Consider the following 23,776-nt stretch of genomic DNA (forward strand, 5'->3'; position numbering starts at 1 on the left):
CCAAGCTAAATATCCATAAATGCTAACCCACACATTTCCAGTCCTGCTGAGTGCAGATGCTTCACTGTATGTGTTTACAGGGACTGTAGTGCATCTTCAATCTTAATTTTTGTTCTATGATATCATCAGATCAGCTAACTCGGTTACATTTTGCAATCTGGCCTGAGACCCTGACCTCCCTGTCTTCTCTTATAGCGGACTCCACAGGCACGCACTCTCTTTACACTACCTATAAAGACTATGAGCTGATGTTTCACGTGTCCACCATGCTCCCCTACACACCCAACAACCGGCAGCAGGTGAGTAAACTGTACCCTTCAGGCTCTATCTTCTGCAGCACACCACCATGCTTGCTCTTCTGTGTACTCAGTTGATGTCTAATAGCTTTAATAAATCCCTAAGCAAGTTCCTTTTAGGACATCACCTATCCTGACTACTGCCAATCTTCCCCAGAGACTCATTTCACCACGGTAATGACCTATCAGTTGAAAGCACGAGCATTGCCATAGCGACAGTACCCCATAGTAGGACTTTAATCAGTGCTTCCCCAGGGGCTGAAGTAGACATGGTATTAGATGGACCTGTCTGTGCTAACAAGTGGAATTAGGTGGATGTAGCAGTGGACTGTTGAACGATGGCCCTCTAAAGATAAGATTACAGACATTCACTGTATTAATCTCTATGCTGATCACATGGTTGTACTTTTTGAGTACATAATACAACCTGTGGGCACCACCCTGTAGAGATTAGAATATCTTGATGGAGGCTGGATGTACAGTCTAAAACAGCAGAAACATCTAACAAGTGAGCGTAGAAACATATGATTGGTGGTGGGTTTTTTCTCTTTACCTTTCATCCAATTGTATGTCATAAAGTGGGACTGTTTGATTTAATCCCTGGTGGTAATATTCCAGCAGGGCCAAGCAGAGCTTGACCTGTTCATCCCTTCATCATTTCAAAATCACCCCTGCACCCTCTAATCCTGCTTGTTTCGGGCTCTCACCGACCCTGACTGACAGGCTCACACCAACCAGAGAATGGGGGTTAATGACCTGCACAGGCCAACAATACAAGCAGTATAAATTGGGTTTGAGTGGACATGTGCCCTTCACACACAAATCCTAAATTGAGTTAGTTGATATCTCTACCACCCAAAAATCCCTTTGTCCAGTAAAGTTTCAGTATCCAAACCGGGAACAGTGATTCTGTCGAGGAGAAGGGCAAAATGTGAGAACTTACTCAAAGGATTGATTTTTTTTTTTCATGCAGGGGATGAACTGATGCCCCCGTCCCTGCATTCAGTGTAATAAAGATGCTCAAATGTTAATCCAGGAAAATGATGCTAAACAGGTGGTGTCCCATCAGTTGTATCAAAGCTTGTTGCAACCCATGAGTCTATGATTGAAAAATTGTTTCCAAAGGAAAGGCCTGTGGGAAGATTAGGAAACATAAACGGTGACAACCTCATTTTCTCAATTACCACACCATGTCCTACTGAGAACGTGACGTACACGCCACAAGATTGTGCAGAGGCCCTTGCAGATGAATTCACTGTGTACCAATCAATGCAAAGTGTATCATATTTGATACATGAGCATTACCTGTAGAGTTCGAAAAGCCTGAACAAATTGCACAATTTTTTTTAAACAATTAATAAATAAAAATGCTGGATGTAGCAAAACCTAATTTGTTTTCTTTTAATTTGTCAAAAAGTTCAATAAACATTCCAATTTCAAAATTTTTAAAATTTTCTGGCAATTATTTAATGACTAGACTACAGTTATTATAGTTTTGTATTTTCTAATTATTTTAATTATTATTATTATTATTTCATTTTGACCTTTTGTTTTCAATTCAGTTAAGTTTCAGTTATTTTACAAAGTGGATTTTCTTATTTCAGTTTAGTTTTTGTTATTTGAAAATGTTTAGTTTAGCCTTTTTTCTTTTTTGTTTCAGTGTTAGTTTGAGGCTTTTTTCTTCATTATTATTATACCAAGAGCATAAGTCATAGGCAAGATTTGGGGAAATCAGGCTGTATAATAAAAACATAACTTTTTGAAAGCAGTGATTCGTAGTGTTATAAAAATCCAGATATCCATAAACACGTCTGTCAATACCTCAAGTTTTAGTTAATATAACCACCTTTGTTCAGGCTTCATAGGGTTAATTAAATAAGGAACTTTTACATAACTGGCATGTTTTTTGGGGGGTTTGTTTTTGTTGGTTTTTTTTGTTTTTGTTATAAGTCCTGTGACATGTGGTTTATGGCTGTTATCAGAGCTGTCAATCAAATCTTGTTGCATTAAAAGAAAAAGCTGCTTTTGTATCATTTCCTGGTTTATAAGAGATGTCAGCCCTTCTGTCCATTAATGAGGAAGTTTTTGCCACCCAAATTTTTTTTTGTTTTTCTTGGCTATGATACTTTAGGTTTGCTGGGAAAATTTCTAAGTAATAAAAGGTCCAGTACATATGAGCACTTGGTGCTACACCTTAGTTTGTCTGGTATTGATCGGTGGCTTATCATGGCTAATGTTAGTAAATGTTTGCTAAGTTGAGAAAGAAGTTTTTGTGTGACTGTTGAGCCACTGCAACTGACACACGGCTGGCCTTTGTTCAGAAAAACACTCACATGCTCTCATTCTAACTGAAATCTTAAAGCGTTAATGTGTTTTCCAAACTTCTGTACTCTTAAACTAACCTGACTGTGTTCATCTTTTATCTAATTTAATTTCCATTTCTCCTTTTTTTCTTACAGTTGCTAAGGAAGAGGCACATCGGCAATGACATTGTCACCATAGTGTTTCAGGAGCCCGGGGCCCTTCCTTTCACTCCAAAAAACATCCGCTCTCATTTCCAACATGTGTTTGTCATTGTCAAAGTCCACAACCCGTGCACTGATAACGTCTGCTACAGGTAAATGGAACAAGCATGCATCACGCCTGCGAGGCACTCCCAAAACCGTTATTTACTCTGGTTGGTAAAGAAAAGCGTGCAGGGTAGAAGAAAGTAGAAAAACATCTGAGTTTGGTGGCATTGAGTCAAACCACTAAATATTAGAGTGCTACACCACGGGATAAGAAGCGAAATGGTGTGCTCGAGACAGTTTAGGCGAACGTGTTGATCTTCTGATGTGTTTTCATAGATGTCTTTGTGTCAAGTGGCTCTTCTGCGTGAACTTTTAAGAACACTTAATTTAAAAGGATAATAATAATAGCTTGCTCAGTGATTTCTGTGGTTTCTCTTATGACTTCATAGTAATGCACCAGAATCACAGGGCTCTTTTCATCTGTTCAGTGAGGATACAGTTATTATCTTCAGAGACACCTTGAAATTATGACTTATGAATTACAACTCAAGAGTTTCTGAAGTCAAGACGACTCTTGCTAATAACATAGCATTTGTTGAAGGGAGAAAGATTAGTCTTAGCAGAAATTATTTTACCAAAAGACGTATAATTTCAGCGCCTGCTCATTATTCATTCAGTTCAATATCTACGCTCCTCTTTTTCTTAACTGTCACTCCCGCATTTTATTTTTTTCCAGTGTGGCTGTGTCCAGATCTAAAGACGTGCCTCCATTTGGCCCCCCTATTCCCAAGTCTGTAACTTTTCCAAAGTCCGCGGTTTTCAGGGACTTCCTGCTTGCCAAGGTCATCAACGGAGAGAACGCAGCACACAAGTCGGAGAAGTTTCGGGCCATGGCGACTCGTACGCGGCAGGAGTACCTGAAGGACCTAGCAGAGAACTTTGTCAGCACGGCCACTATAGACTCAGCTGTCAAATTCAGCTTCATCAGCCTCGGAGGCAAGAAGAAGGAGAAGGTGAAACCCAGGAAGGACGCACATCTGTTCAGCGTGGGAGCGATCACCTGGAGCGTCCGTGCCCGGGACTTTGGCCAGTCGCTGGACTTTGACTGCTTGCTTGGTATATCCAATGAGTTCATCGTGCTCATTGAGGAGGAATCAAAAAATGTGATCTTCAACTGTTCGTGCCGCGACGTCATCGGGTGGACCTCAGGGATTATGAGCATTAAGATTTTCTATGAACGGGGCGAGTGTGTCATGCTGTCCGCTCACGACAACTGCGGAGAAGACATCCGGGAGATGGTGCAGAGACTAGAGGTAAATCTCTTCGTGTCTGCATTGGAATAATCTCTGTCATCCCAAAGCTCTCAATAACTGCTGGATTAGACCACAGAAGGCCAGTGAGATGATCCTTTTTGTAGCACCGTGTCTTCGGTGTCACTTTCTAATCATACTATATGTAGAGATTTGAGAGAACAAAAGACATTAGATGAATCAGTTTCCAACACCACACCCCCCTCACAGAGCTAGTAATTCATTCTGTGTTTGCCCTGTCTGTTTAATTGAGGGGTTTTTGTATAAATTTGACATCCAGTTTATTTGTGAAATAATGAGCACATTACAGTAAAAACAATTACGCTGTCTACTACTAGTGCGTAACACGGTTTTAATAGCTCCGCAGAAAGGTGCAGCTGTTGGCGCTAATGCATAAACATAAAAAATTACAGTAAGATTTAAAAAATAAAGGCCAAGCATCAGCAGCACCAAAAATAATGATGATATGGCACTTATTGGGTTTTACTAGAAATAGAGACAGGTTCACATTTTCTAAACACGTTCTAAACTATGCACATAAAACATAATCAGGGCCTCTTCCCTGCCCCCGTGCATGCTACCGCACTTTCACCTGCATGTTGTTGCCTGCAAAAAACATTATTTGGGCGACTGTGGTTAATCTACGTGTCTAAAAAGTGAAGTGCATGTGAAGGAAAGTTTACTTTTAATGTAGCAGTGGAGCGTTGTACTTTGGATATTTGTGGGCTCTGCGGTGAAACGGTGCATTCTGCAAATGTTGCTCTTGCAGTTGCAGCTTTAATGCTTGACCACAAACCTTTTAATTCTGTTTTCACGGTTAGGTCAGCAAAACTGTTGCTCATTTAACCTTTATTTGTGCCGTCAATTCTCATGTGTTGCAGAGCTACAGAGATTTAATGGCCCCTTTTTTTTGGCCTCCACTCCCTCACAAAATGCAGGGAAAATATCTCACTAAATTAACCCAAACCTCACTTGCTTTTCAGGCAGCTCCCTCTTTTTTTTCTTTTTCTTTTTCTGATTGTGCATAAATGGGAATGTGAAAAGCAGAGCCATCAGAGTTCAGAGAGGATTACAGACCGCCTGTTGAAAGCTTTCTTTGGCTCATCACAGACTCGGCAGAGGTGCACAGGCGACCGTTCGGGTCACTCAGTTGCAGATGTCCTGCTCTTGATCAGGATAAACCACTATGACATATCACGCAACTTTCACAAAAACTGACTAAATAAATAAAGCCGAAGCGGCTCAGTACCACAGACAGTTCATTTAATGGATTGAAAGATTAGCGAAAATGGGATTTTTGGTTCTTGAATTGGGGACTGTCTGGGTGCAGGTTTACAGGGAGACTCTTTCTAGCAGGATACCAACCCAGTTTTGAAGGGGAAGGCTGGAAACAAAGGCGATTTGTTTTATTTTTTGGGTGTCTGGCAGACTAAGAATAGAGGAAACGTGGCCTCATACTACTGCTTTACTCCTATTGAGAGCTCCCCACTTAGTCCCAGTCCTCGCATCCCTATTTTGTAATTCTAGCTTAGCCATCTGCACAGAGCTACAGATACATTGTGTTACCTTTTGGGCTATGTGGGTCCAGGTGTCTTGAAATCTTGAAAATGGTGTACACCTGGCTACACAGCCCAGATGCTGTCCTCAGACACCTTGTTTCTGCTTCCTGTGTACCTGCAGGGTCTTGCTTTTCCTATTCTAGTTCCCATGATTTGTTAAGTGAAGCTCTAATCAGGCAGCCTTTTGTTTTCCTTAAATAACATCGTGGTTGAATCCCAAAATCCAAACCTGAGCTGTGCCTGACCTTTTTCATGCCTGGCTGTGTGCTTTCCGGCACTTATCCCGCACAGTCCCTTTTTTGGCAGTTGCATCAGCAGTCTTGAAATTTGCAGCAAACCCTAGCCAGCAAATCAGTTGTTCAGCCAACAAGTAACAACCAATTTCCTGCTAAAAACCTTGAATGAGGATCAGATTCTTCTGAGGATTAAAGGAGGTTCGGATAATTTTTATTATCACCTCTTGCAATGAACTGAGACTCTCAGAAGAGCTTCTGAATGAGAATGAATAAATGTGCACCTGAGCACAAAGATTCTGCATATCCTTACCAAAAAAAAAAGAAAGTCACACCAGAACCTGACGAAGTCTTTCCCATAATTACTCTTTAAAGGACACTGATGTCATTCAGTGTCTACACACACTCATCTTAAGGAAGGACAGAGCGGGATATATTAGCATTCGTGATTAGCCAAAGGACATTACTTCCTCATTCGCTATGCTAATTTCCACTCACATTTTCTGTCCACTTCTCCAAGGAATTCCTGATTAATATTTCACAGCCCAGTTTTATAAAGTATTATAAAGTTAGTACGGATCACTGTTTGTGTTGTGATACAGGCAATGCAGCAGCAAGCTGTAGGCACATTTATTTGGGTATGAGCTGACCAGGCATACTTGTTCCCAAAGGTGTCTGCATTTTCCCAAATGTCCCGGAGGTTGACTCGAATCAAATTTCATTGGTGGGATTTACAGGCTGCCCAACCTGTGATGTAATGCGAACAGATTGCCAACTGTAACACACAGAGGAGCCCAGTGTGAGAGCACAACTAAAAGCTTTGTGATAGCGTCCTGCTCTCCGGGCTGCGGAGCTGGTCGCCGCATGTTCAGTTTTTACGATGCATGTTCTCTTTGCTCGGGTGCCACATACGCCACTTTCTTTTGTCTGGTTGGGTTTTGTTTTGCATCCAGAGGAAAGCATAATCGCTCTTCTCGTTTTCTTTATGTACCACATGCAACAACGGTGCGTCAAATACAAGAAATTGACAGTTTATCAATTTGTGTGTCAGAAGGGTCAAAGTAGTGAAATAAATGAGCTGGGAAAGGTGGAACTAAATAATTTGGAATAGTTTTATAATACTATATTGTGTTTATCTAGATTAAATATGTACTAAATGAGTTATGATAAGCTTTTAATCATTCTCCTAACTCCAAACCTTGTTATTATTATATTGCTTTTCTATATGATATATGATGACATTTTAAACACTTGTAATTGTATTTGTAAACAATTTTCTGATTCCTTATCATTTATGCTGTCAGTAGTAAAATGCCATGGTAGCCTTTATGATTATTTCTTTATTCAAACAACAATCCAAAAAGCAACAAGCAATTTTACTGGCACATATAACAGAGAGAAGCAGCATGTTGATCAATAAAATAGCTTCTTAATTAGTGCTCATTAGCACCATTTTGAGGTCATACATGTTGTTACAGACAAGTAAAAGCTTTGATAACCTCCTGCAGTCCCACAGTGCTGCTGAGCTCCGTTAAGCTAAAACATTCAGAATCACACAAGAAGCTACATGACGTTGATGCCGATTCCTGAAGTATAAAGCGGCCACAGATTTACCAGTCCGCACTTCCAGTAGAATGACAAGGTTTTGACATGTCTGAGAAACATGCTTCTGCAGACGGTGGCATCAGTGTCAGAGCAGTGTCCGACTGTCAGACCTATCACTGAGGAACAGTGCCAGTAACACTGTTTGGCAACAGTAGTTGCAACAGATTTGAGGCTGATAATGTTTGTTGTAGTTTTTGTGGCCGGTTATTAGTCTGTTATTGGTTTGGCCAGCAGGACGTGCACACATGTTGACTTTATATCCCTTTTCTCATCCAAGTATCTTCACAGGCCACAAATACCTCCTGTGAGATGATGGATGCACTCTTAGATTCAAGCGTTATGAATCTGAGCAGCTCGTAGCAGAACCTGAGCAGATTAATTTGGTGGTTGGACTGAATAAAGGGCTCTAATGAAAGCATTTAGAAAGCTATTATTTAGGCCTAATGGATTTCTGAAAAAGGACTGTTTGATTCATGGTCCCAAACGCAGAAGCCTTCATACACAAACCATTTAGTCCAGACTTTACCCCGGAGAACTTTTATGTTTCATATTTCTAGTTCTTTTTGGAAATTTATTTTCGGCGTCTTTTCTCTAGATTTTGAACCCGAAGTATCTTTGGCTTTTTATTTATTAGCACATAAAGTTGGGACTGTGTTTGTATATAATTACTGGATGGGCTCCTTTGCTGAAATTTTACAGTTGTATCCTATTAAGAAGACAGTTATTGCATGATGGTTCATAATGGGGTTCTGCCGACGTGAGAATCTGGTGTGGAGTGTTGACAATCCATAGTCTGTGGTAATGTGTCCCTGAAGCTAGTTGCCACTCTGAAGCAAATGGAGGCAGTCACCCACAACTGAACCGAGACTAATCCAATGGGTGATTAAAGCTCGTTGGATGTAGCGTGAGGTTTTATTCCCCATTCGTTGTCATAAACCGTGTAGTCCTAATGTGTGCTCGCAGTGTAACTATAATGTAGTCAGTCATTTTATGTCATCATTGTGCAAATAGGTGCTCCACTACTCCACTTACTTTGCTGTGTTTGTGTTGTGCTGAAATAAAACCATTGAAGCAAGTAGGTTGCTGAACTTTTACTGAACCTGAGTTGCATTAAAGCGAAGGATGATGCCAAGCCGCCACTGAGCAAAGCGAGCAACTTAATTTGCATGTAAGCACATAATTGGACAAGACCCAACTTTCATTTTCATCCAAGAGCGCAACTGGACAAGCAGAGACTGTCCACCAAGAATCCTTAGGGAAAGTGTCACGTCTCTGGCAGCAGTCTGCACAATGGCGAGAGAGGGTGAAGTGAGTCATCTTTTCATGCTGGGTGTGGGGGGAAAAAGTGCTTTAATTAACTGCCAGTTGATGCAGATTATGTATTTGTATATAAATATTACGCTCCAAACTTCTCCCTTGACACTGACTTTACCTAATAGACTCTGCTCTGTGGACATGTCCGTGTCTCGGGGGCCAATTAGATCTGCGTTCCCCATGCAGCATGAAAAAAGAGCCACTGTAGTTACTGTCCACAGAGACAGGTGTGTATTTGTGTGTGGCTCTTTGGCAAGGCGGTTAGCCGTGCGATGTAGCCTCTTATTAACTTCAAGTTTGAAAGGTTCTTTGAATTAGCCAAACAAACATGCTGGAGGCTTGCTGCCGAAGGACTTCTGCTTCTGCTTTGGAGGCTTTGATAGTATTTTTCTTGTGCATGCATGTGTAATAAAACCCACACATATCTTACAAACGATGCAAACCATTTGCTGCTGGAATATACTCTGTTAGCTTTGAAGGCTCTTATTAAAGAATATTAAGATCATTCATTTTTCTCTCTGTCTCATCTCCTCACTGTCATGTGTATTGCATTCTGTTTCCAGCTAAAGTATCTATTAAGTCCTTCGGTTTTTAAAGCTCAGGATCTCTGCCGTGAAATAGAAATTCACCTGCCTTTATAAAACCAGCCGTTTTCATTCTGCTTCCAGATAGTCACCAGAGGGTGCGAAACCACGGAGATGACACTTCGCCGGAATGGCCTCGGCCAGCTCGGCTTCCACGTCAATTTCGAGGGCATCGTAGCCGACGTGGAGCCCTTTGGTTTCGCCTGGAAGGCAGGACTGAGACAGGGCAGCCGACTGGTGGAGATCTGCAAGGTGGCCGTTGCTACCCTCACTCACGAGCAGATGATTGACCTGCTGCGCACCTCAGTCACCGTCAAAGTGGTTATAATTCAACCTTATGAAGATGGCACTCCCCGAAGGTAAACCCTCACTCTTTGGTCGTCTCATTTTCACCTCGGTGCAAACACGTTTGTTACAGCAATTAAGCCAAAATGACTTAAAATCAAATGCAGATTTCCTGTTGTTGTTTCCTGTTGTCCTGCGGTTAGCGAGACAAAAGCAGGTGCTCCCCCCAAAATTAATGAAGCCATAACAGAAAAGTAGTTTGGTTTACTTCTTTTTTTCCTGGCAGGTGGTGTAAATTAGCTTGACATTTGCTCTCGTGTTTGAGGCGATTAGCATAAAGAAATGCTTACATACTGTTTGTGTTGCACCGGAGATGATGTCGTCCTCCACTGATTTCTCTGGAGATAGTCTTTCTTTGTTGCGAGAGAAATCTTCAGCAGGCCTGCAGAGCCGCAGACACGGACAGTCAGCATTTCCCACTAATGATAATGAGAAGAGGCTTTTGATTAATGGCTCAACTCTCGCTGCCTTTGTTTGACAGCTCACATTTGTAGATGGCTTTTCTCTAACCTCGCTCAACGTTCTGTTCAGCAATTAGGATGGGAGTGTGTTCCTTTTTTAGGGATACACTCCCATGTAGAGAGTCCACCGCCCTTGAAATAAATGAGGGAGCGTGTTTCAAATGATTTTTTTTTTCCTTTGTGTGTGTGTGATGGGAAGAGACGAAGGTCTGTGTAAAATGCTTGTTCTGAAAGCACATCTGCTTGTTTTGTCTGTGCGAGACAGACAGCCCTGTGAAATCGTATCCGTCACTCCTTCACACTCACATTTTCGACATCTTTGTTTTTCTTCGGCTTCAGGCTGACAGATTTATGTACCAGGAAAATGCTGGTTCCACTTTGTCACAGACAGCCACGACAGAATGGCTTGACAATGTGCAGAAAGAATATTTCAATACAAACCCATTTTTCTGTTTGCGTTGTTACAGGTAATGCTAATATACCAGCTAATCGTTAAAGGTAATAACACATAGATGGCAGCAGATAATGAATCACTGTGTGTTTTCATTCTTTGACTGTATTTGTGTGCTTTCTAAACACATGAAGTACAGTGGCGATTGGTGAATATCTTGATAAATCCCTGATGGGTGAGTGTTTTGGTAAATAATGATAATGACAGCCTTGCTTAATGTTCTGAATGAATATATGATTAAACAGCTGTGTGTATGTGTGCATCAAAATATAAAGCATGCATAGTAGTTAACTTTTGCTTTCTGGTCTGGCAACAGAGGAGCAACATTTTTGCTCCCCCAGATGGCGAGCTAACGTGTGTTGTCTGTGAAGCCGACAGAGCAGCCTCTCTGGCAGAACCGCCGTCTAAGCCTCTCGCCACGATCTGTGATGATACACGACGATGCAATCATTGTCACGGTCCGGGAACGGAAGAAGCAGATAAAAACGGAACATCCTCCGAAACTGGTTTTGTCTCCACAAATGTGTCCAGCTTATCAGAGCAGTATTTACAGGATGGAGATAGAGAGAGCTTTTGGCGTGGCATCTGTGCCAGGTGAAGACTTCTGGCTTGGTTTAGCTGAAACCACTGAAGTGACTGTTTAATGGGAGCCTGGACAGCCAATAAGAAATGGGGTTAGAAATTAACATAAATGAACAGAAGCTTGTGCAGTGATTACGTCATACTAAATGTGTATAATATGTGTTGTGACTCGTTACGAACAGAGTGTGACCCATATATCGCATTTGCTAATAGAGGCATCTGGCAGATTAGTGAGCATTAGTAGCAGCAGAACGGCAAACTGGTCAGTGCTGCTGAGCCTTCCCCGTCCCCACTGAAACACAGTTCCTCAACGCCGCCCCCATGAGAACCAAACGCCTCCATCTCAGCTCCTCTGAATATTCTCCCAAGACTCCCAACAAATCAAGAGGTGAGAGGTCAGGTGAAGAATCTCGAGGGCCCTCAACACTTTTCGCTGCTGCGTCTTGGAGTTGCTAAAGTGTTGCAGTCAACAATAAGTGCTCCAGTTTCTCTGCATTATCTCAAAGGAAAGGAATTCAGCAGGGGGCCGAAGGCCCCAGTCAGTCCCCCGTGGCCAGAGAGATGAGGACTAATCTAGCAACAATGGACAAGAGTCTCATGACCTTCAAACAATGTACCCTGGCTCCACGCTGCTACCATGACAAGGAAAAATGTTTTCATAAGTACATGCGGTGGTTGGAAGGAGCTTCCTCTTTATTCTTTTTAAATCGCTCCAATATTGTTTAGGCTTCCTATTTTTGTGATTCGGCGAGGAGTGATGTTGTCATCTTGTTGCTAAGATTATGTCACATTAGTTTGCAACAAGTGCAACAAGGAATCATTTATACAGTGTAGCATTGTTTTGTGGCAAACCTCCTGAAGCTGTTTATGCCCTAAATGGATTTACCCTCCTCTGCCTGAAGCTGTGAGACGTCTCTAATATTAGCCTTATCTAGTACTGTATTTATTTACACTGGGGGGCAGGATGTGGTTATAGCTCAGCACAGTACCAGAGGCTTTTCCATCATCACTCTGAAAAGCCTTAAACAAGTTCAGCATGTTGGCTTTAGATCAAAACTAATGAGAAAAAGATGAAAAAGATTAGCTCTTTGAAACAGGAATGCGATGTACAGAACATGGCAGAGATTGTATGTTTTGGTCTGCGGTCATCAGAGATGTAAGGATAAACAGAAGGATCAGTACAATATGGACTAAAATGTATGTTCATTACAAGACATACAAATAGAAGCAGAACATCAACTGCTACGTGGCCAGTAAGGATTTTTTCCCCTGACATTTATTCCGGCTGAGTCCCGGCTTTTTGTTTCTCTTTTTTAATATCGTATTGTCGTTTTAGGTTTTAATTGCAAAGATTTACTTTTGAAATGGTGTCCTCAGCCTGTGTCACAGCCCGGCTGATAATGAGTGCCGACTATGACATCAGATGGCCACTTGTGACCTTTCCTTTGTAGTGCCATCAGACTTGTCATTGTGGATTTTCATCTGGACTGAAGCAAAGCTGGATTTCTCACTTCCCATGCCAGCACCCATCCAAGATGGAGCACCACTAAACCCAAAGAAACTAGAAACTGCATCACAAATTGTCCTACTTAATCCCCTCGCATTCTTCATAGGAGCTGGGGGGGTTCTGCAAAGATCAGTCTATTTTTTCTATCTTTAAGTCTTCAGCACACCTCGTTTAATGAACCCTTTGACAACAGTCTGCACAGCACTGGTGGAGGTCACGACCTCTGTGACTCTTTGCCGTGACAAGGACTCTGACTGTGGGAATGGATTAGCATGTCCCCCTCACTTGCTGGCCCTGTCATTGGACTGACAGCTCTCTGACTGAGGTCTAAGGTCCTGTTGTCACACTGATCTATTGTGATTCGTTAAGAGCCGAATGACTGAAGGAGCTGAATGTTCTCCACCAATCGCCCACTAACAAAGCTTAGCACAGTTTTTTTTAAAATTACATTTTTAATGACCTGTGATGGTATTTTAGTAAAGTTGATTTTAGATTGTAGATTTTGTGGTCAAAGTACCCCCCCTCCCCCTGGAGCTTTATTTTTAGTTGTGCATTGTCTCCAGTTGTGTAGTTTTCTCTAAGCTTATGTAGGCCATTGTGGCATAATTTATAGCCACTCACATTAAACTGGGAGAGAGGCGCAGCAGTTCTTTGTGGAATCAGAGGAAAAAGACGGTTGTTATTTTTCTCACCAGTCACTCGCTTCCTCCTCTGCTCATGCCTGGCTGGACATGTCCGACAGCTTCTCCTGCAACACCAGCTTCCAGCTAAAGTTTTCTAACTGTTGACCAAACACCCGTTTCCTGCCGTTTCCTTATGATTTATACACTCAGTCTCGGGTCGCCTTTATACAAGAGGCACATTCCTTATACATGAATATGAAGGCTGTTCCCATTAAGTCTGCAGTTGTACTGCTGATGGAGATTATTTGGATCTGTAGCGTTGGACCCAATAAACATACGCTGGAGCGACTATTTTGACAGCAAAACTTTTATTTGGAGATGTGGGTTCATTCACAGCCACTCCCGCTCTCTTTGTGCTGTCACGTCCGCCCTCCCTCCGACTGTCACTGTCAACATAAAAAGACACACAATCAATGTCAGAACCCAGCACACCTGTCAACCCCGCCCCTGCGCCGCCCCGGGAGCTCACTGTGTCACCCCTCCTCTGCAGCTGGCCAGAGACCACACCCACACCACAGGATCATATGGGCAAATCACTTTGTCACTTCTTGGTCATTCTGGAGCAAAAAGCACAGCAAGAGCATAAAGCTGAGACCTTCACTGTTGACAAGCTGTTAGCTGGGGATAGCTCTTTGTAGAGTAATGATGTGTGGCAACCTAGTATGACCACACACATGCGCTCTCTCTCTGTCACACTCACACACACAGACATACACACACAGTTAATCAAGCTAGTGCCAGCCATGTTAAAAAACAATTGACCAGCAGTCTTTTTTATTTTTTGGGGGTCTTTTTTTGTGTCTGGAACAATAATTGAATGAGCTCGGGTGGCAAATTGAGTGTAAAGAGGTAATGTTCTCATCTCTAAGCTTTTATACGCATACAACAGCTTCACTTATGCTGTACTGTCGCTCAATGCTCTCACTGTCCTATATACCAAACCAGTGATGCATGCAGCATGCACATTGTAAAAACAATTAAGTATGTGCACTGTAAGAGGTGCAGGATGTAGTTCTTCATCATGAATGAGGCCAGCTGGCGGTGACATCAACCAGATGTGAGAGGACACAGAGGAAGAAGCAAAGGATGATCTTCTAGTTATATCTTATAACACCCGCAGCTCCAGAGGGAAGTCTGGTGTAAACAGCCCAGCCACCCATGGCCCAGACTGATGAAAGGGTCCTTCTGAGAAGGATTACTACTCCCCCCTCCTTCCTTCAGTGCACCCTCCTCAAACCCTTCTATGTATACATTTATGACCACAGCAAAAGTATACAGAGCTTTCCACTCTCCAGTGGATGCTGGAAAATGGACTTTAAAGGGGGTGAGGAGGGGGCGGTTGGCAAGTGTAATCATTAGGGTCATGCTTGAAATGCCTTTGGAGAGTGAGCAGAGTGCTCACACTTTTTAACCCTGACCCACCACCCGGTTAACCCCCATCCCTCCCCTTCTTTCCAAACATACGCACCAAGCCGCTGCCTCGGTGATTAATGTTGCATGAAATGGCATCACAGGCCTTGTCCATCCCAGAGATCTTCACTGATGTTAGCAGTAAGTGGATGGAGACGGTGCACCGAAAAGCTACCAGTGTGTAGCAATTCGGGGAATACCGATTACTGGCCGAGAGGCGAGCTCAGATTTTTAGCTTTGTGAAAATGATCGGAAATGGTGGGAAACTATTTTAAGTGATGTTAGTGCTCCGCTTTCAAATGTGTGTGAACATGTTTGTGGGTCTGTTGTTGTCAGTAGTGCAGAAATAAACACTATATAAGTCTAAAGATCTGGCTCAGGGTAAATAAAAGTATTTGTGTGCTTCAGCAGGGTCCTGGAGAGGCAACGTGAGAACACTTCATCCTGGTTTTCACAGATTATTATGAAATTTTCAGTTTCATGGCTGAAAAATATTAAAATATTTAACATATTGTGATGTGAGGTTATAGGTCAAATTAATAGGTTCAATCCTGCTAATTAATCATTCGCATAACTTAAAACGTCATCTCCTGTCATTTTCTGTTTATTGATGAACTTTGACCCTTGGTTCCCTCTCGCCCCTCTCCTCTCAGGGGCTGCTCCGAGCTCTACCGCATACCTATGGTGGAGTACAAGGTGGACAGCGAGGGTACGCCGTGCGAGTACAAGACGCCCTTCAGGAGAAATACCACCTGGCATCGGGTGCCCACGGCTGCCGGAGCGCTATCCCGAGGCTCGCCCACTCAGGGCCCCGACCGCTTGCAGTGTCAGCAGATCCTCCAGCAGCACCAGGCAGCTATCCCGCGAAGCACCTCCTTTGACAGGAAGTTGCCAGATGGTTCCAGGTGCTCACTTTTCTCCACTTCAGCTTTCTTTGGTTGTTTGCCTATGCCCAATTTGGCACTTGTTAAGGGTTGAAAGCAACGCTTGAACACGGGCGATCGAATAACTGTACGGCAGAGAGGCTGCATTACAAAAGCACAATGACAAAATACACTGTTCACTGCTTAATATTGAGTCACATACAAATAAAGGAGCTTAAGTGTTACCCGCGCTGAAAGAAAATAGCTTCTCCACTCGGTCTTTATGAATGTGGTTATCCACTGACGGCTTTATCATACATTTCATGTGTAAGCATTGCACACATGCCAGGACAAATTTACATAATGTCACAGTGGTGCAAAAAGGCAAAGGAAAAAAAAACATTAACTAAACAAATTAAGAAAAGAAATGATCCTGTGAGACATTTTTTAATTTTTTTTTTTTTTTTTTTTTGACACACAAACTTTCTGCTCAAGGTTTTTCAGAAACGGAGGCTCGTCATCAAACACGACAGTGTAAAGACGGCGTCCTTTCAGATGAAATCTTTGAACTCTCAGCCTTTCTTATTTAGAAAAGAGCTGCAGTTACACTTTGAGGAGCTGTTATTGTGCTCGGTTATTTGCATACATATAAATGGCGCATTTTAGTTAAATGAATTCACGGCTCCGCTTTCATCTCCCTTTGGATGATAAGGCTGCGCTCAGACTTTGTTCCCGTCCTCAGCTCTGTCTCTTTTGGACATCTCCATTGAGCCATGTAAAGCAGTGATTTGTTCACTCTAATGAAACCCCTACAGTCACGATAACCTTTCCAGTGTGTCACACCGACTCCCCGCCCGTCCAGTATTGCCTGTTTCGACTATACTGGGATAATGGCCGCCATTCTCTGCCTCGAGTCCCTAGCAGTCGGAGCTCTCCGTTCTCACTCCCCTCCTCCTTTCTCTCACTCTCCAACTCCCCCACTCCCTCCCTTTTCCTGCACCCTGCTGAGGAGGAGGTGATGGGGACACTGACACAGCTCCGCTCATCTCATCCAATTACTGCAGAAACAAAGAGAGTGCTCTTCCCTAGACCGCGATATGAAGTGCCCCAGAGGGAGTGGGAGTAGAGAAGGAGGAGGGGAAGGGAGGAAGACGAGACTGTGTCATAAAGTCGCAGGATCTGTAGGAATAAATCAGCATGAGTTAGCCGGACATTTGTTTGTGCTGCTCAACTAATTTTATTTTTATTAAAAGCACCTTTTTTAAAAATCCACACACTCTGATTGAGGTCTGAACAAAAACCGAACCACTAACCTTCCCGTTAAATTTAAATGAACAAAAATGGAGCCCGACAGGTGGTCTCACTAAATTACTCATCTCACGAGGCTTTGAGGGGGCATGGACCCATTTGTCTCGCAAGGCCGCGCGAGAATCTTTATAGCTCAGATAAAGTGCCATTTCATCCACACGTATAGCTGGATTTAGACTTGCAACCATAAAATATGACGACTGCTTCACAGCCAAATGAGACCAACCCTCTGATCTCTCTCCCCTCAAAACTTTTTTTTTTCCCTTAACATGAGGAGAAAAAGAAAAGGAGAACGAAAAGCAGCCGCTTCTGTCTCAAATTGAAGTGCCTGGACTTGGCTGGACACTTGACTAACACAGCCAGAGAGAAAACATAGCGATCTGGCCAGAGTGTTTGATGATGTGTGGCACAACTGAGATACTGACAGTTTATTTCCCTGTGGAGGGGGGAAAAAAAAGGGAAACCGAATGAGGAAGCAGAAAGTGTTGATGTTTAAATTGTGTCTCCTTGTGAATGTTTATACTTGCATTTTTGAATCCGAGCTCTACTGGATCATTTTCAGTCGCTTATCTGCAAATTTCCAATCTTTGAATGCCTGCTCCAGGTGACAGTCTCTCTTGGCTTTGCATTTAATAAAGATTTAGTCATTTCAGACCTGGTTCCAAACTAATGTATAAGGACGAAAGAAGCAGATATAAGGAGTATAGGATATCTGACAAGACTTGGCTTACGCTTTAATGTGAAAGCCATACTGCCTGTGTTATTGCAGTCTTATTTCCGTCCGCTCATCTTACCTCATTTGGCGTGCTGGTTAAAGGGAAGGCAGCAGACATAAGTCACATACAGTGTGTATTTTTCACTCCATCGTCCACAAGTTTTTCCTGGCTAGACGAAAGCAAGCAAAGCATCTTATCTCAAGGTATTAGCTCAGAGGCTGTGATGGTCAAACTAGGTGAAAGGGCTAAACTTTAGTAATAAGCTAAGCATGAGGAATGGCACAGAGAATCACCATCTGGATTGCTGAATGAGGTTAATGCCATAACTAACCTCTTTCTCTGCCTTTGAAAATGAGACACCTTGGCCTCTTCTAACATTTTCTCACATTGACTTTTCTTTTTTCTTTTTTTTGAAAGCCTTTAATGATGCCCTTAAGATTCACAGTCCTTCCAAATGATGATTTGATGATGATCATTTAACAATCATTTGATAATACCCTCCTTTATTTGTGTCCCTATACATTGTGGATTTTTTATTTTTATTGTTTTAAAGTGCAATTTTAGGATATTATCCGCACTTTATAAATAAATAAGCTGTTGGTATTAGTCAGAACTACAACTGTATATATATATTATGGGCTATCTGTAATCATTTTTAACCACTTCTGTCTGTTGTCCCTCTTTTTTCTGCAGAATTGTGCAGGATATGGAGAATCCCCAGGTCACCTCATGTAACAAGGGAGACCAGCACTACCGCAGTTCCCCCAGCAACCAGTCGTCCTCCAGTGATCCAGGGCCCTGTGGCAGCAGCACATGGTCCCAGCAGCCTGGATATGATGGGTACAGGACCACAGCAGTGTGAATTTTTTTTAGTTTTTTGGAAATAACCTTTAAGTAGTCTCTCCAGGATTATGCGGTTTTACAGTAATGAATGCAGCTCCAATCAGTCCCAGCACTATTTCTGAGAACTTGCAATTTTGCAAAATGACAGCAATTTTTCCACATGAAATGACCAAATCATCAGTGCACTTTTGGCCAGTCGTCATGCTTTTTTTCTTCTTCTTCTAGGAAGTAATCTAACAAAACAATAAAATTACGCCTGTCATGAAGATGAGTTTTATTTAACATGCATTATTATAGTTTCCGTGAAGTCATCTCAAAGCTTTACTTTCAAGATGTCTTTCAAAGACGAACAGAAAAGCTACCTCGAATGTAAATGGGCACTTTTTAATTTGAAGCATGCGGTTAAAGGCTGTTGAAAATCCCACCTAAGTGAAGTGTTTTTCTTACTTTGGGCATGTACTTCTCATGCTATTCAGTAAATTAAAGAATAGGTGGCACTTAAATGTAATTGGAAATCATTTTTAAGGAATCTGACTGACGTGGCGATCTAACAAACTATGACAGAATTTTGGAGAACAATTTAATTTAAAAAAGGGTTTAATGAACAATCAAAAGAGAGAAATTATTGAGAGTCAGAGTATTTGGCTTTGTATCATCTGTCAACTTAATTATTGCTCTTATTATATGTTCTTTTCAACATGTTGCTCTTTATCATTTTGTCAATTATATAACGATGTCGCGGAGCAGCCCAGACTGTGGACTGCGCAGGCGTAACATCTGTCAGGCTGATTCTTGTACATGAGCAGAATCCATGAGAGACCGATGTCTGTCTGTAAGTGGTTACAGACCATGACAAGAGGCTTAGCTCCCCACTGCTGCCTTTTCTGTCAAAGGCCTCAGATGTGCATTGAACACCCAAGGACCACTGCGCCCTGTCAGAGCTGCCCCGATGCAGAACGGCAGACATGTCGACTGATCTGCCGGGCTTTGTCGGAGATCAGGAGACAATGAGGCCTCTGTTCATCTGCTGTAAACTTTATTAGCTCTAAAAGGTTTAACTAAGACGCGCATTGAAAAAAAATTACTGCTCTTACCCTTTTGTCAAGAGGTAAAAAGCACCCGGCAAGCTGAGTCCAATGAAAAAAGGTCTTTTGTCAGCGTTGTCTGGCAGCTTCTTTATTCTATTATGAGCTCAAGTGTTTTGACCTTAAATGATGTTGAGCTAATTGCTGTACATCTGTGGTGAATCTATTGAAGCCTTTCTCTTAATTGAATAGAGAGCACACTCTATAGAAAAACGAATTTATGGCCCATTTTCCCCCTCCTGCCTTCTTTTTCTCCTTTTTCTTTTTTTCTCCCCCCATCAGGTGTCCCTCCCCTATCCTGCATGAGCTGGTAGGGGACATCCAGGGAGGGGATGGAGAGATCCACAGAGAGCCCACCCTGGAGAGGACTAGGTCTGCAGGTTAGTCTGAAGTAGTCATTGTTAACATGCATGTCTGTATAGCAAGAGCTTAACACTCCTGAAACCAAAGCAAATCTCACAAACTGTTGTCCACATATATTGCTGCCATCTTTTACATACAGTCTGTGAATCATACCATCTGCTTCTATAGTAACAGTAACTTCTGGCTCCACAGAGGCCAAATGGCACATCCCCTCCACCAAGATCCTGAACCCTCTGAAGCAAAGAGAAGGAGGAAAGGACTCGCCCAACAAGCTGTCCAAGGTAAATGTCTGATCCACTTTCACTTTATTGAAGCCGACCAGGTGACTTTAATAACGTTTGGAAGTCTATTTGCGACTTTTGGGAAGGTCTTCGTATTTGAAAACTTGGTCTGATTCGGCCTTGAAGTGTGCTGTGCTGGCATTACAGAGTCTGTGTCAGACCTGCTATATCCCCCAACTGTTTCAGGCTGAGCTCAGATTGCCCTTGTTTATGGGCTTTGCAATCAGTTCAATTGGGGCATTCAGTCATATGTTCATGTTGTCCCCTCTAGACGCTCTTTGCAGTTATCGCTTTCCCTTCATCAGCATGCTAACGGAAATCTCATCTCATCACTGTTTCAGGTTCTTTCACGCGTTTCTAGGACACTTTTTCCTTGAAGGTTGAATATATTAAGTGTTTTAGCCCCTCGTTTCTCCTTTCTCTATATTCTCCCCACCTCCTCTGATTTATGGTTATTTTGCCCAGCACTGCCTTCCTTTTTTCTTTCTCCTCAGATGCTGGAGGCTGGCTAATGCACCTAAACAACATGTTTTGGTGTTTTCCACCACTGTTGGAAGTGGATAAAAAATTGGCACTGTACATCTCTAATGTACTGAGCCTGATTTTTCAACTGTTTTTTCTATGCTGTGACTAAAACCGCATCAATAATTTAGCAGTAAATCATAGTAAAGACGACATCACAGAACAAACCTTTGTAATTCATGGCTTAAGTTCTAAAATAAGGCATAGATGTTGATCCCCATGGTTTGAAACTGATGATGCACATTGGAATAAGTTGGTGTGACCTTAAATGTATTTGAGCTTGAGGGATAAAAGAGCTAAAAAAAAAACAAAGCTTATGATCATCTGGATTCCTCAAATAAGCATCACAATTTCAGAGTTTGCACGCAAAGTATGTGACATTCAGCATAGTCTGTTTTTATTCCTGCCTACATATTACTGTCAACTACTTGACAGTGTAATGGGCCTCAAGAAAACAAGCTGTTGCCTCAGTCAGGGACACATGACCGTGTGAGGAAGCCTGATGGGTAAACCCCCTCCTTGCCTGGTACGGCAAGAATGTTAAAGCATCCGTAAGAATTATTTGCAGCTGCTGTTTGACCTCGTTTGATTTACTGTGTTTCTTTCTCCTTCACCCCTCTCGCTCTCTCCCTCTCTGTGCCAGGCGGGTGATAAAAACTCAAGCCACTCAAGTAGCAACACTCTTTCAAGCAATGCCTCCAGCAACAGTGACGATAAGCACTTTGGCTCTGGGGACCTGATGGACCCCGAGATGCTCGGCCTCACGTACATCAAAGGCGCATCCACTGACAGCGGCATAGACACTAATCCCTGCGTGGCCCCCGGGGCCCGAGTGTTGCTGCAGGGAAGAGTCGGGGAGCAGGGACACCCGTGGGTGTCGGAGCACCACGAGGATGGGGCGCCAGAAGAGGATCATGGGAAAATGTACCTACCGCAGGGCTATGCTTCTGCCATTTTGTCTAGCCATGTGACAGAGGGCAGTATCGGGGACCTGAGCGAGATCTCGTCCCATTCCAGGTACAGCATTTTTGTCCTCGTTTGTACAAAACAATTGACTTTGGCTGAGTGTGTGACAAATTAAAGGATAACTTTAAATGGAAGTTGTTGTTGAGTATGCAGCGCTGAACCTTGCCTTAACTGCTATTAGATCTCAAACAAATATAACATTTAAGTGAGATTTTTGGATGCTTGTCTTAAAATGTGCTTTCTAAATCCATCATGAAAAACACAGAGCGTCTCAAAGACTTCAAGGATTCATGCTCCGCAGCGCTAAAGTTGTTCTGCAGCATGAACACCTTCCTAGGAGGCTTTAACGCTTTTCCCCATAAAGATGACATTTGATGACCTTTTCACACCGCCATAAAGATGTGGTTTTATGACCATTAGAGTAGTTTCTGGGTTTTCCCAATAGTAGCTACATAAGCAGAGACTACCCTCAGTAACTCCTGATGCAAACAGTCATTTTGTTCTATAAGCAGGCCTGAAATATGACCTAAAACCTCTCAGTCCAGAAGCTCCTAGTAGGCTTTCAAGGGGTAAAAAGTTTACAGTCAATTACAGCACTCTGTTTTTCTTTGCTGTGGTCAAATATTTTTTCCTGGTGTGGCTTAATTCCATCTTTTTGGGTCATTGATTTGCCTTTGTGAACTTTCAAACACTGCCTTTTTTTAAATGGCTCTCGGCAAAATCCACTATATTCCACCACGTAGATGTTTTCAGGCCCACTATCTGTTGAACACATGCAGAGACAAACACATGCACAAAAGGAAGGTTTCTGGCTGTTAACTGACCTTTCCACCCAGCCGTGCCCCCTCTCTGCTGACATACAGTCTGGATCATCCAGTTGTGCTGAAAGCTCCTGGTCAGTGTTGCTGTCAGGCCGAGGCAACATCAGGAGGCTCATCACACTATCCTTTAAGTCCTCCTTACCTGACGTGGGACCATCTGGGAAAGAGAAATGGTGTCATTGAAGGTCGGCCCTGAAGCCACTCAGTCTGTCTGTATGAAGCAGCACGGGTGACCATTTGGTGATGTCGTATAGGATTATGGTCCCCCAGTCTGTTGAGATCATTGACCTGTTTGGGGGGGTATAAAGAAGTAACCGTGCCAGGATATCACTCAGAAATGAGAAAAGAGCCCATGCCATCACCTTGACTGCTCTGATGCTTCCCACCTTTTATGTAATGGTCTTTGACACCCGAGTGTCATCTGAGCAAACAGTGAAGCAGCAGGAGCACATTTGCAGGGTGTGGCACAGATGGGCATGAATATGGAAACACAGTGTGTTGTGCCTCCAGCCAAAGCCAGCTCTCATGTCTTTAGGGTGTTTTAGAAGAATGTTTGAGTAGCAAAACCCTAACATCTTTTATGGACCTAAATCTGAGATCCATCTCTGCAGCTAATAGATGAATCCTAATTAGGCAAAAACAAAAAAAACAGACACGCACACAAACTATCCACTTTCATATTAATTATGGAAATAATGAAGGACGCTGTAGCAGATGTGAGACTGTGTATGGAGAGGGGGAGTGCTTAAATGTGAAAGGCCAATGGAAGATAAAGGAGCAAAGAAAGCAAAGCAAGGCAGCGTTCATTACCTGATGCATGGCTCATTTTCACATCACTGCAGAGTGTGACATCGCCATCCTTTATCATCTTGCATATTATTTGGATTGAGGCGAAGCATTTACACATTTGAGGAATAACAGAAAGTAAAGTGATATAAAAACACCATTCAGTCGAGATGAATGCTGTACAGCTGTGTGTATTTGACCTTTTGATCATAACTTCAAGGGTCACCTTCCCCAGTTAACAAAAATAATAGTATTTTCCTCGTGGCATGCAGTTATTTTGTGTTTGCTTGTAAGCCTGTAAATCAGCCTAAGGCACAGCATTGTAAATAAGCAGAAAATGCCTCCATGTGATTAGAGTGCACTGACCCCTTA

The 23,776-nt window shown here is 42.6% G+C and overlaps 1 protein-coding gene across 6 annotated transcripts in view; it reads left to right on the top strand.

The window, feature by feature from the left end:
* The window catches only part of sipa1l2a (signal-induced proliferation-associated 1like 2, genome duplicate a), a 79,603-nt gene that overhangs the window by 42,221 nt on the left and 13,606 nt on the right, over nucleotides 1-23,776 (top strand). For all 6 annotated transcript variants that reach the window (XM_085183688.1, XM_085183692.1, XM_085183691.1 and 3 more), the window contains 9 exons: nucleotides 196-299; nucleotides 2,756-2,913; nucleotides 3,543-4,119; nucleotides 9,496-9,770; nucleotides 15,504-15,755; nucleotides 18,431-18,577; nucleotides 19,948-20,045; nucleotides 20,221-20,309; nucleotides 21,475-21,848. In XM_085183688.1, the coding sequence (XP_085039814.1) occupies nucleotides 196-299; nucleotides 2,756-2,913; nucleotides 3,543-4,119; nucleotides 9,496-9,770; nucleotides 15,504-15,755; nucleotides 18,431-18,577; nucleotides 19,948-20,045; nucleotides 20,221-20,309; nucleotides 21,475-21,848 (2,074 nt within the window). The remainder of the gene's footprint in view (nucleotides 1-195; nucleotides 300-2,755; nucleotides 2,914-3,542; nucleotides 4,120-9,495; nucleotides 9,771-15,503; nucleotides 15,756-18,430; nucleotides 18,578-19,947; nucleotides 20,046-20,220; nucleotides 20,310-21,474; nucleotides 21,849-23,776) is intronic.

This window comes from Neolamprologus multifasciatus, chromosome 13 (assembly GCF_963576455.1).
Source record: "Neolamprologus multifasciatus chromosome 13, fNeoMul1.2, whole genome shotgun sequence".
Taxonomy (NCBI): domain Eukaryota; kingdom Metazoa; phylum Chordata; class Actinopteri; order Cichliformes; family Cichlidae; genus Neolamprologus; species Neolamprologus multifasciatus.